This window comes from Gavia stellata, chromosome 2 (genome assembly GCF_030936135.1).
Source record: "Gavia stellata isolate bGavSte3 chromosome 2, bGavSte3.hap2, whole genome shotgun sequence".
NCBI classification, from domain to species: Eukaryota; Metazoa; Chordata; class Aves; order Gaviiformes; family Gaviidae; genus Gavia; species Gavia stellata.
In genome coordinates, this window is record NC_082595.1 from 75,876,080 (window position 1) to 75,890,058 (window position 13,979).

Genomic DNA, 13,979 nt, shown 5'->3' on the forward strand with positions numbered 1-13,979 from the left:
GAAACAGCAGAAATTAGTTTCTTCCAAGATGAACACCATATATGGATTAATTTAAATCACAGATCGCACAAGAAATTTTTAAAAGCTCCTGCAAATTTTAAAGAAATTCCCTATTTAAAACTTACTTAAAAAATAACTTTTCAACAAAAATTAAAAAATTCCTGCAAGTAACTATTTTTCCTCTTCCACTGAACTCACCTAAACTGTCTAATGTATGAGATGATTAAGTACCATCTTATTTTTCATATACATTTGCAAACCTGTTTTTCCTATCTATCTAGTGATAAAGGCGACTTCTAAGATTCTTTGAGACAAAGGTTGTACCACTTCTCTGAATGCCTTCATATGAGTCTCCCAAACAAGTAAACCAATCGCATTCTAGATGAAGCACAAGCATAGCTGTAACACATCATGCCTCTATTGGCTTTCCAGGCCATGCTAGAAAATACTGTATTTAACAAAGAGTTTAAATCCATTGTAATGTAATTCCTTCACGGTCCTTGACAGATAGGCCCACAAAGCATCACCATGTATTGCTGCTAAGGGGCTTTAATTTGATTACAGTAATTAAATGGGGCCACAGTGATGAATATCTGGTCTAATTGCAGTTTAAAAAAAATGAAGTTATATTGACAAAGTTAGTTGAAGATATAGAAGACTCCTGAAATTATATCAGCAAGTTCCAAAAGCTTTGAAAGCTTACATAAATGGTAACACGTTCAAAACTTCTTCTGTTGCCAAGGACAGAATGAAAAGCAGAAGTCCATTTACAAGGCTTCTCTCCCACATGTTCTTCTCTTCTACCACAAACCATAGAGGGGTACAAAAGAACAGAGATGCTAATATGAAAATAATGTCAGATTTTAAAGTTAACTTACCATATTTGTCTCGCAAGCCAACTGTACACCTGAAGACTCCACCAAAGGCCACATCTTCACCAAATATTACTGAAAAATAAAAACAGTAGAGGAGGCTAATGTTACTCCAAGGCATCTTATTTTTAATGAATGTGTTTCAAAGGTTTTCATGTGAGACACTAACATAAGTAGCACCTAACATTTCATTTTACTTCAAGATTTATCGAGACCTAAGCATTTCTCATGCACAGTGTAACTATAACAAATAAAGAACCAAGGTCATTGAGAAATCAGTACAGCACCACAACTATGTCTCAAAACAGAATTCAAGAAACTGATTCAGCTATGCTTTCATTAAACCATCTATTTATTTTTCTGAAATATTCTATATCATAATATCTAAATCTAAATGAATAAAAGCAATTCCAAGAAACAATTACATTCAATCAGTAAAGAGTCATTAAGGTATGTGTTCTGCTTCAACTGGTAACCATTTGCATTCTTCACCCACAGATTTCAATAAATGTAGTGTTTTGAAAAATGTCAAATTGAAGTTTTCTTCAAAATGCCAATCCAACATGAAATTTCAAACCTTCTCCAAACATACTTGCCAAATCACCGAAGAGTGACTTCAGAGGAACTCCTCTACAGAAAAGATGGATATCTAATAACCAGAACAACTCTCATTATTCAACGCTACTATCCTTATAGTGTGGGTGATGTAGCCAATAAAGTTTTTTCGCTAAAAGTAATTGCCTTTAAAATTTAGCTTCATATCAAAGGTTTTTTCTTTGAATTTATGGAATGATAATGTCTAATTTTTCTTAAAACAGTTTTTTTATTTAATTCACAGAAATAAGTATTGCCCATTTCAGGTTTTTTAAGCATGTAAGATACGTGCAGCAGTATCACCTATAGCAGCTTGCATGAACTGGGGTCTGTTCTGATAATTCCCAAATTCCTCAATACTCTCCATATTCCAAAGGACACAAAATATTGAGTTAGCCTCCTTGCCTCTCAAATACTATTTTTTATTTAAATAAAGTACATTTCTGAGGGGAAGCACTAGAAGGGATTAACACACTTCTGACAATCATATTAATGACAACACTTAAAGAAAAATAACATGTATAATGATGTAAAACCAATGCAGTCATGGAATATATGATTGAAGTATGTCCCCAGATCATCTCTCTAATTTATTTTTAATATTAATTTGTCTGCTTGTTTATTACTTAAAATCTTTGTAAGGCCTTTCCATTACCATATGGCTACTCACTTTTGAGCCAGCTGGCATAAAAAAAAATTCCCATTTAATGGTGGTATCCGCAAACTTGCGTGGATTTACTCATTCTGTTCAGCCACTGAAAATATTTTCCTGGAGAGATTCTAATTCTCATCAACACAAGTATGAGGATTTCCACTACTTAAACAACAGTTGCTCAATTCCCATACAACTAAAAACATATGAAAGACATGCTTTCTGTTGCAAGAAGTACTAATTAATTCAGTAAGTAGGGCGATACTGATGACTCACATGTCCAGACTGTAGAACTCCAACATGGTCTTGCAAAGGCTTTGCAAAGATCCAGCCCTGCAAAGCTGAGGAGAAAGACTGGAACCTTTAAGGAGCGACTAAAAGGCTGAAGATTATATATGAGTTTACACTCCTGCTGGACTAACATTCTACTTACTTTTATATGGCTGATTCTACAGAAATGGTACTAAAATATGTTCTTGGCACTAATTCACCTTCAGTTGTCTAAGTTTAATTTAATAAAGGTGATTATACCACAGCTGTAGATTGAGAGGGAATGTCTACAGGCATAGTACTGGACAGACAACATGGAATTTGTCCTAACAGATCAAACAATTAGTCAGACTTCAAGTTGAGCAGTGGTTCAAGCAGTGCCAAAAAGAGTTACTAACACTCTAAAAAGAAAAACCAAAATTACACAAGACCATACAGCTTTTGCAGCTGTGTTCATGACATTAAACATGTCTTTCAGATATGTGGCCATCATCACGCCTTTGTTACGACAACAGAAGCAATAGACCTCCTGTTATGTATAAGAATTAAAAGGGGAGTAAATAGTTTTGTGCAAAAGAGTTTAGGATAACCCTTTTAAATCAAGCTATGATGAACTAGCTTCTTCAAAGTTATAGGTTATCCAGACTGCAAAAGCCTAGAAAATCTTACATTGCCTATGCACAACGATGAACAGAAATCAGTAAAGCTGGGAAAGAATATTAGAGGGCAGGGAAGAAAGGAGAATGGACAGAATGAGAATACACAGTCTCTAAAAAATTACCACTTTTTGAGCATAGAGGGTTGAAGGAATTAAAAACTAAGATTTACATTTTAAAAACTCCTTTACTTACTGGTGGGACTCAAGCTGCCCTTAAGCACAGTTCACATCAGTAATACCAGAAGCATGTTAAGCAATGTATCTTTCTGTCCCAACTTTCAGCAAAATACACCCAGCTAATACAGAAGACACAATTGCACCTTAGAGCACATAATGCATTAATAATCTGTTTATACAACACATTTTTAAGTTTTGAGATCAAAGTGTAGAAATAACTTGTTAGAAAACTTTAAAGGCCACAAGAAACACATTTAATATTGTACACAAATAGGCAAAACAAAATGAAATCTATACAAAGCAAAACACACTAACAAGTATAATATACCTGCAGTCGGATCTTTGGCTAAAGCATTGTCCAAGGCACTTGTTATGGATTGGAAGAGATTCATCTTCTGAGTTTGCCCTGTATGAAAGGGATTATTTAGCCATTTAATTTTGTTCAAAACACAAAGTACATTAGAAAACACTGGCACAAAACATGACTGAAAACCTAGTTAAGAGCCATAAATGGCCTCAAGTTGCACCAGGGGAGATTCAGACTGGATATTAGGAAAAAGTTCTTTACTGAGAGAGTGGTAACACAGTGGAATAGACTGCCCAGGGAGGTGGTGGAGTCACCCTCCCTGGAGGTATTCAAGGAACATGTGGACGTGGCATTGTGGGACGTAGCTTGATGGGCATGGTGCTGTGTGGTGTGGGTGCATTGTTTTGGTGGTTTCTGTGTTTTTTGGGGGTTTTTTTTGGTTTGGTTTTTTGGGGTTTTTTTTTTTTAAATGGTCAGACTTGATGATCTTAAAGGTCTTTTCCAACCTTAGTGATTCTGTGATAAACAAGATCCCTGCTAGGACTACTCAAGACATTTGCTGAGTAATCTTAAATTATGGGATAGATAGGATTGAGAATGGTATACTTTGCAATCCCAAGGACTATAATTCTACTACCCTGCATTCAACCTTTTTTTAAAAACTATGCTCTTAGCTAGAACAAATGCAGCTTTGCAATGCTTAGTCAAACACTAGGAACATGACTAATGCAACAGTTTGTCAAAGGAAGAAACCATAGTAAAGCATTATTGTTTTGAGGATTGGTATCCTTTCTGCTAAGATTCACCAGATCTCATTAAGCTTACTTCATCATTCTTTAATTCATTTTAAAGCTCCAGCCTTTCCTGTTTACCGACACCTATTATCATCAGAAGTTTTCTAGACCACCGGCCTGCTCTAACTGCAGTTAGAAAGTGTCAGAAGCATCAAATCCACACTCCAGAGAAAGAAAACTTGATGCTGAACAACTATACTTAAAATGGGTAAATGCACCAGACTGCTGTATTAAAATCATCTGCAGTGTGGATTGAAAGAAAACCTTCAAAACCAAGAAAGGCTACCCGAGTGCCCTTCTTCATTCCAGCACTGCAAGAAAAAACAAACAGGCCTGAAAGCAAAGATAGCCCAGTCCCCACTACTGTGACCAACACAGATTCTCCAAGCAAATAAAATAATGCCTTATCAGAAACTGAGTGAATAAGAAATTGCCTGGCTGACATTTGGTAGCTCTTTAACCACAAAACCTCTAAGTCATGACTAGGAGCCACAGCCCAGGAGAATGCCACCTACCAGCACACACAGCATGTTAAAAAAAAAGTGATGGTTAGGTGAAGATCCCAGACAAACATGAGAACAGGTGTTAGAAATCAAAAGGGAGTGCTACATTCTGTTTCCAGTAGCTACAGGATCTCTCAAACATTCAGCTTCCCTTCCTCCTACATTGTAAATTAACGTTAGCATTTTTTGTTAAAGACTCATGTCATGCCACATCAGAGATGAGTAGCTGCATTCCTACACGTTCCTGTTCTTGGTAGCTTCACTTGTTACACTTTACATGGCCCTTTAAGAAGAGGAAACTGAAAAAAAAATTGTTATGGGAACTGTTGAAATTATATGAAAGCTACAAATAATCAACATTTACAAATTGAAGGGAAGGAAAGCTGGGGAACAGCAGTAGTTTCTCCCTTTCCCAAGCCATCCACAGTAGTATTTGGGTTATTTTTTCCACAAGACACAATCCTCCAGCATTTGATATAAATTGATATAAATAAATGCCTATTATTTAAGCAACTGTCAGAAACTCCTCATAGAGACTGTTCTGACCTGCTGCTCTTGCCTATAATAAAGAATAAAGGCCTCTGTATCAGCCCTCGCAGGAAAGGAGAAACTAATTACGCCCTTCAGATTTGGAGAAGCACTGGAGAAGCATTATCTTAACAGTATTAGGATCAGTATTGGCATGACTTTCTTTTACTTTCACTGTTTTTCACCAAAATTCAAAGTGTATTTTAAATCAAAGGGAAGTAGTTTTCTGTTAGTAAATAGCAACAAGAACTGGCCTGCCCCACTAGAGCTTCTTCACTATGTTCTCAAGCAGGGACCTGCAGCACACAGGCTTTACTCCACGACACCTTGGATACCTATACCACCCAATGTCTAACAGAAACGGCCAAGAGTTTTCTTAGGCTTAATGACCAAGCTGGAACACCAAGGTATCCAACCAAGTAACACCTTTCTAGAAGACACTGTGGTTCACGTGAGAGAAACAGCTGTTCTGCAGCTGGCAGGCTTCTTCCAGGAGAACTCAGCACTAGACATTTGCAGGAATGCATCTCAGAAATAAAGTCAAAACACCAGCTTTCATCCTGAGCTGTTCATTTCTAACTGATCTGTGTTTAGTCTCAATCATGTGATGATGAGGATTACTTCAAACCTTTCACTGGACAGCAGTCTTTATTAATCACAGGTTTATTACCACATTCATGACTTAAGCATGCAATAAAAAAATAGGGATGAACGTAAGTCATCACGTTAGTGCTAGACGCTTTACCACGGAAACAGGAGAGGGGTAGGGGAAGGGCTAGCAGGTCTGAGCAGATGATGGGTAGGCAGGCCCATTGCAACTATTGCACCGACCGCCCAAAAACACTTCATCAACCCCCCCCCGAGCGGTACCGGTGAGGCGCCGAAGAGGCCTGAAAGCACCACCGCCCCGGCCCGCGGCCCGCGGGGGCCTTCCCACCCACAGACCAAGTTTTTCGCGGAAAACCCGTGGGTGGAAGCGCCGCGGATACAGCGGGAGAAACGTTCCCCAGCGGAGGCCGCCGCCGCCCCGGGTCTCGCCCCCAGCGCTGGGTCTGGCGGCGGCTGCCCCGCCGCGGAAGCCTCTCTCCCGCGGCCACCGCCGGCGCATCGGCGGGGCAGGGCCGCCCGAGGGGGCGGAGGCGGGAAGCGCCCACTCTTCTCCCTCCCTCCCTCCCCGCCCCACCCCGGCCGGGCGGGGGCCTCCCCCGAGAAGGCGGCGGCGGGGCGGACCCGGCAGCAGCGCGAGGGTGAGCCCGGCCCGCGGGGTGGACCCCGGCCCAGCCCCGCTCTCACCGTACGCGCTGGGCGCCGGGTCCGGCTGGAAAGCGAAGTGCGCCGCGGTCCGGCGTGGCGCGGCCGGCAGCGGGGGCAGGCGGCTCCAGAGCCCGCTGTGGCGGCGCCCCGCCGCCACCGCCCCGGAGGCGAGCGCCCCGCGCAACGCCAGCCCCGCCGCCGCCATCGCCGCCGCTGTCAGGGGCCGCCGCGGCCGCCGCGCGTTCTAAAGAGGCGGGGTCCTGGGCTGGCTTTCTGATTGGCCAGCAGCGGGTGGAGGACTCGCCAATCAGAAGCCGTCCTGCGGTGGGTGGTGGGGTGGGAGGGGAGAGAAAGGGTTTACTGCGCGTGCGGGGAAGGCGCGCTGTTCGGGACCTGGTTGGTGGGGGTTGAGGCACGCGGGGGCGGTGCGCGGGGCGGGGCTGGAGGACCCCCTGAGGGCGGGAGCTGTCGGTGCGGGTGTAGGGCAACGGCAACGGCAACGGCAACGGCAACGGCCGGGCCGCCGGCTGTGAGGGGTGGCGGTTCCTTCGGGGCGACTGCGGCGGCGCTCGGAGTGGCTCTGCAGCTGTGGGCCTGCGCCGGGTTAGCGGTGCTTCCGCCTCTCGTCGGCGCTGCTGATAACGGTGTGCCGGGCACTGGGCGCACCGGGGAGTGCCGAACTGGCTCTCGCCTCTCCGTCGGTGCCGTCACAACAGAGGCCGAAACAAAAGTCTTCAACTTTCCCCTTAAGCGTTTTTCTTTTCTTCCACTGGGATTTTCATATTGCCATCCCAGCATCAAGAAATACCGAACAACTGTCTGAAATCCTCAAATTCACAGAATCACAGAATCACTAAGGTTGGAAAAGACCTGTAAGATCATCAAGTCCAACCTAAAAAAAAAAAAAAAAAAAAAAAAAACCACACACCAAAAACCAACCCACCCAACACCACACAGCACCATGCCCATCAAGCCACATCCCACAATGCCACATCCACATGCTCCTTGAATACCTCCAGGGAGGGTGACTCTACCACCTCCCTGGGCAGCCTGTTCCAATGTTTCACTACTCTCTCAGTGAAGAACTTTTTCCTAATATCCAGCCTGAACCTCCCCTGGCACAACTTGAGGCCATTTCCTCTTGTCCTGTCACTAGTCACTTGGGAGAAGAGACCAACACCCACCTCTCTGCAACCCCCTTTCAGGTAATTGTAGAGAGCGATGAGGTCTCCCCTCAGCCTCCTCTTCTCCAGACTGAACAACCCCAGTTCCCTCAGCCACTCCCCATAACACTTGTGCTCCAGACCCCTCACCAGCTTCGTCGCCCTTCTCTGGACACGCTCCAGCACCTCAATGTCCTTCTTGTAGTGAGGGGCCCAAAACTGAACACAGCATTCGAGGTGCGGCCTCACCAGCGCCGAGTACAGGGGCACGATCACCTCCCTACTCCTGCTGGCCACACCATTTCTGATACAGGCCAGGATGCCGTTGGCCTTCTTGGCCACCTGGGCACACTGCTGGCTCATCTTCAGCCATCTGTGAAGTCAACACCCCCAGGTCCTTTTTTGCGGGGGAGCTTTCCAGCCACTCATCCCCAGCCGATGGCCCAGAAGGATAAGACTAGAGAGACCTGCAGGTGTTACCTGTTCCTGTGTCTCTGAAACCCCCTCTCAACTGAACATCCAACTTCTCTCGGAGCCTCTCTTATTTTTAATTACTCTACTTGTCCAAGGTCTCTTTTTCCAAAGACTTGCTCATACCTTCATTATATTTTTTTAGCAATTGAAATTATGGTCTTTCATATGTACGTATTTTCCTTGTCAGGTTTTATAAAACATTCTTTCTAATGTTCTCCTTACCAAAATGACCACTTCACATTCCTTCTCCAGATGCTCCCATCACCCAGGTGAATCTTCTTGCTTTACTTTTGCAGGCTTCTTCCTCTGCATGTCCATCATTGCCACCTTTCAGTTGCTTCCGCATCAATCCTTTTTACTAGTACTTCACATCTTGTCCACACATGTGCTTCCCCATCAACCCCTTTCATGCAGCCTCCAATACATGTGACAAGCCCCTTTGAGTTGTTCTTGTCTGTGTTGATGTTACCTAGAAGATTGATCATACTGGATAGCACTTATACTCTGCTCCAAGAACGCTTAACTCCAAAACCTTGCCTTGGAGAAAAAGACTAGAAACTAGAATGTTGTGTATATGGCATCATTTCTTTCTGCTAACTGGGGAGACCAGTCACTTGCTTTTTAACATGCCCGTTATCCTTAGAGACTGCTGACAAAGCACTCGAGATCATGGGATCAAACAAGTTTTTCTAACATATCCCACTATATCCCACAGAAGCAAAATACTGATGAGTGTCTAAAGGGGATGAGAATTTTAATAAACAACAGAAAAGTAATCTCTCCAATGAAAGAGGAGTATAAATGTCAAATGTTGAGATTGCTTCCAATTCCACTGGAAGGCAAAATGTAAATATACAAAAAAGTTTAGTACATAGCAAACATTATAACCATCAAATGATATATAACCATTTATTTGTATGGCTAATAGTATAAATATCCAAGTTTATTATTCAAATAATTGTATTTCATTCAGTAAGCAATATATTCAAGTACGAGGAATTTATCTATATTGCACATCGTTGTGGCCAGATCGGCAAAACTAACAAATGGAGAACAGGTAGTACAGCAAGGTATTGCTTTACTTGTAAGTCTGTCATCTATTATTAATATGTCAGTTGTTGGACCTGTGAATTGCTAAACTCAAATTATAAACTAAGAGATATATTAGGTTTATGTACAGTTAGTATTTGCCATGCTGTATTATTTGTAAAATGTGGCAATAACTTTGGTCAGCTATTCCAGGAGATGCTTCAGTTTTCAACACAGGCAGATAAAGGCTACTTCTTGCTGTCTTAGTTCGCTGACTGTTGTCTCCTACATCTGGTGATATATGGAACTTGAAAAGGAAAAGAATGGTCATGCAGCCCAGTATCTTACAGAGGAAGTTTTGGCATTTACAATGGAAGGGTGGAAAGAAGAAACCTTCAGTAAGACCTGTTCACCTGCTATTCGGACCTAGGTGAAAGAGAAGAAAGTGTCTGGAGAAGAGGCTCGCCACCTAAATTATTATTGCCTTTTGAGTACAAAAGGTAGTTTGTCTGCATGGCCTTGAGAATTTGCGCTGGTACTAAAAAGGGAAATGGGCAATCAAAGAAGTTTATCCAAATGTACTTTGGCTGACCAATATGTTGGCGTAGATGAGTCCTAGGATTCATGTCTTTCCAGCTCTGATGGGGTAATAATTATATCCACATTGTTCCTGGTTTATGATATTCCAGCAACTTCAATTACGTTTTGAAGACAGCTTTCTCATTTGGAAGTTGTTCAGTCACTTAGGGCCACTTCTGTTAAATCTATACACCAGACTTTGAAGAGCTGAAATCAGCTACATTCCCCAGCTGTGTGTATTAGTCATTATGTGCATCCTTAGTGTTGTTGACAACCATTAAAAAAACTCTGGCAGTCATTATTTCTGAATAATCATGCAGAGCAATTAATGAGGATCTGATGATGACTGCAGACCCTACTGACATGGACCAGATTATGCCCATGTTTATGCCAGCATTAATCAGATGTAACTCCTTTGAGGTCCATGTTGTTACCTCTGATTGACATGGATCTAATTGTGAGCAAATTGTGAGTATTGGACTCTGACATAAGCATATGGCTCCATGCCTACTATTCTACTCCAAAATCTCTCAAAATTTGGACATAGCTTGCAGCTGAACCTTAGGCTCCTTCTGAGCTTATCACGTTTCCCAGTAGGTGTTGCTTTATTTAAATTACATCTCTGTAGGTGATGAGGCATCCAGGTGATTTCTGTTGCATTCCTTCAAGCATAGTTTCACTGTAGTTTTCTTGTCAATTCTGTCTGTCATGCTACAGTGTTGCTGTAAGTTTTCCTCGCTGCTCTGTGGTTCATTGAAGAAATTTTGTAGCACGTTCTCCACCCCAACAGTCGATTAGCTGATTCACCCCTTTTTATAGGAGCTGCTAGTAAGCACTCTTGTCACGCTAATGCTGTCTTGGCACTACAGCTGTTTTCTTGCCTCCTTTGCTGTTTTCTGTCTTCCTCCTACCCTAATTATGATCTGCTTCATCCTCCTTTTTCTGTAATTTACTGATACTTTGGAGTTGTTTTCTCCCCTGTCCCTACTTTCTCACTCACACAAATGGGTTATTTTGCTGGTTGGGGACAGTCATCTCTTTCTTGGATATGTATAACTGAGGAACTGTTTTCTAAAGTGTACTGTGAAAAGGAGAAGATAGAGCTTTTGGCCTGCTGTTTTTATTATCAGTCCTGTACAGATCAGACGTGTGAACAGAAAGGGTAGTCTTACTCCTAGGAACAAGACAAAATGAGCAAGAGCAGAGCAGCAGTGGTTTGGAGCAAAGGGACTTAGGTAGCATAAACGCCAGGGACCGTTTTGCAGTTTAGCAGAGAAATTTTTATTTCAGATTTTGCTGAAAAGCAGACCAAGGGCACTGCCTCTGGAGCCAGCCAAGTTGTAGTCTGGCCGAGAGCAGGAAAAAAAGGAAAAGAAGCTTTAATGGACTAGTTTTGTACTCATTTGCACGTAGGGACAGAAATCATCGAGTTACTTCTGCCATATCACCCACTTCTGTGTTAAGACATTGCTTCCCACTCGGTCTAGAATAGTAACTGTGGCTTTCATCCCCAATCGCTTTTTAGATTTTTAAACGCTTCACCAGAATGATCACACCCGAGTTAAAGACAATCCTATTTTTAAATTACATGAGTAATTCCTAACATTAAGTGAAGCAATGCTAGAAACAGCAGTGTCTATCCACAGAGACATTATTCAGCTTTTTTTATAAGACGTTTCGGTGTTTCATAATTACGGGAAGAGAATCCCACTCTCCTCTGTTTAATTCAATCAGTTTTAATTGCTTTGAAACCACAGAGCATATTTAACTCTATTTTCTACTGTGACTCAATCTAGAAATAGCTGTACAAGGAAATGATTTCTAATAGTCGACAGCTCGTAATTCTAATGCAAAAAAAGTCACAAAGAAATCCAATTTGTAAAAGGAATAAGGACCACATTTTTGTCTTGAGAATAATTAAATGTAGGAACAATTTACCTGAGAACATGCTGGATTCTCAGCACTTCCATTCTTCAAATAATAACTAGATTTCTTTGTAGAAGATGTACTATAGCTCAAACAAAAGTTATGATCTTGATATCAAAACTACTGGGTGAGGTCATACTGAAATAATCATATTAATACCTTCCAGTTCTAAAGTATCTGTTGTTGTTCACTAATAAGCGAGAATTGCTATTTGACTGATCAGGAAAGTATGCCAAAAAATCTCAATCAATCAGATTCAGAAACGAGTGGAGAGATGGATTCTTCATACATGTATACAACTGACATTATAAGCAGTGTTCAAAAAGCAAACATACAGAAGTCCTGTATTCAGGATTCTTGGGATAAAACATAGCCATCCAGCAGATCATGTATAAAACATGCTGGAATGCCTCTCTGATATTTTGATAAGATACTACAGTATACTGGTCAGTTTTGATGCCTGTTTATACTATAGTCGTGTTCAGTGGAAGTTAAAAAAGGGAGAATAAAAAGGTATGATGGATTAACTCGTGCCAAGAACCCACTGAGCCGAAGCCTTGCTGTCTCCCCATAGTTAGTCATTCCCCTAGAGCACAGGGTAGTTCCCATGTCTGTTTAAATGAGCTACCCTTATGAAGCATTTTGTCCTCTATAGGTAAGACTGAAGCATAATTCTGTGGTTTTGCTGCTATTATTTTTATTAGCTCTGATTTAAATAATAATGAACTGTAAACCTTATCTCATCACGTGTACAGGTAGAAGTGTGTTACAAAAGGAGATAGAAAGGAAAATCTGCTGTCCATGAATTATCTTTTGTCAGAAGATACGGTTTTATTCAGTTTAGTTGGCTTTAAGTAACAGTCATGTGATCTAAACAAGTCACATTTGGATCGCGTGAGTTCCCTACAGGTTTCCACAGTGTTCTGCTTGCTGCTGGCAGGTACTGCTCTAGAGATAACCGTGTACCAAGCGACATGTTCCACAGGTTTAAATGAGTGTTTGAGATTCCATTCACCTTGCCACAGACTGACCTCGCACTGCTGATCAGAGCGGGAACTGTGATCAGCTACAAAAAATAGTAAATCTCACCCCATAATGCTAATAGTAATTTTTATAAATTAAACATACAGAATTTGTACTCTACCAGCAAGTGAACAAGTAAAAGTCATACTCCTGCCATACAGTTGTAACATTCAGACTTCTAAGTATGGAGACATCAATTTCTATGCATCAGTTGTCCATTTGTTGAACTAGTATCAATAGGCAGAGAGGCAATATCGCACAAGTCAGTGCAGTATCCAGGCCCACATTTCATTGCTCTCAGATAGGAGAAGATTGAAAAGAATTGTATTCAGGGTGTGAATAATGAAAGCTACCCAAGAATAGATCATACTCTAGGGACACCTATGCTACTAATTTTATAAAAGCAAAACCCTATACTCAGCTGTCAGTTCTCCTAAATTTAATCCAAATGGGATATGTTTTTCCTTCTATGTATCTCTCCCTTTTAGTTTGACCATCTTTGCAGTTAGAGGATGTTCTAGGTGTTTTTTCCCTTGGCTAATCTACAAAGGTTTCGGGTATTGGACCGTATTCAGATTCTAGTGCTGCAGTCAGTGTGGCACTGGTGTGTGTGCACCAATGCAGTCACCCACCTGCAGCCATCTTTAAATAAAGTACCTGGTTGTGGTATTTATTATTATTTCTTTTTTCCTTCACCCAGTCCATTTTCTTCATTCCATCAAAAAATGTGTAGGTGCATTTTGAATTCTAACATAAAAAGAGCATATCTTTCTATGTGCTTTTTTGACTAAAGATTCGCATCACCACAGGGTACCTGCAAATTCTATTGGTTACCACTCAAAGCAGGAATGCTTAACACTCGTGCAATTCATATGGCTCTGGGGAAATCTAAGACTGGTTCAACATATTTGTGCCTCATGTAAAAAAACAACTGGGTTGTGGCAATGCTGTACATTGATTCTTTCTAATTTTTATATAAAGAATTTTTTCAAGTAGGTATGTGACAAACTTCTGCCTAAGTTTAATTTAGATTAACAGAATATCTTGTAGCAGATTTTCAGAGACAGCCATAGGCAGCACAGGCATTTAACGTAGAAATACAGCTTCACTAACACCCAGAATTTAGACTAAATTAGGCAGCCTGGATCTCACTGAAAGCCAGTAATAGTAATAGTA

The 13,979-nt window shown here is 41.6% G+C and overlaps 1 protein-coding gene across 2 annotated transcripts in view; it reads right to left on the reverse strand.

Annotated features, from left to right (window-relative positions):
- Positions 1-6,714, reverse strand: part of BCKDHB (branched chain keto acid dehydrogenase E1 subunit beta) — a 130,766-nt gene extending 124,052 nt beyond the window's left edge. Inside the window, exons 1-3 of one of the 2 annotated variants that reach the window (XM_059831160.1) lie at positions 6,649-6,714; positions 3,552-3,629; positions 879-947 (exon numbers count right to left, since the gene is read on the reverse strand). In XM_059831160.1, the coding sequence (XP_059687143.1) occupies positions 879-947; positions 3,552-3,615 (133 nt within the window). In that variant the 5' untranslated portion in view covers positions 3,616-3,629; positions 6,649-6,714. The remainder of the gene's footprint in view (positions 1-878; positions 948-3,551; positions 3,630-6,648) is intronic. The other variant, XM_059831155.1, reaches the window with a different exon arrangement.
- Between the last annotated feature and the right edge of the window lie 7,265 nt (positions 6,715-13,979).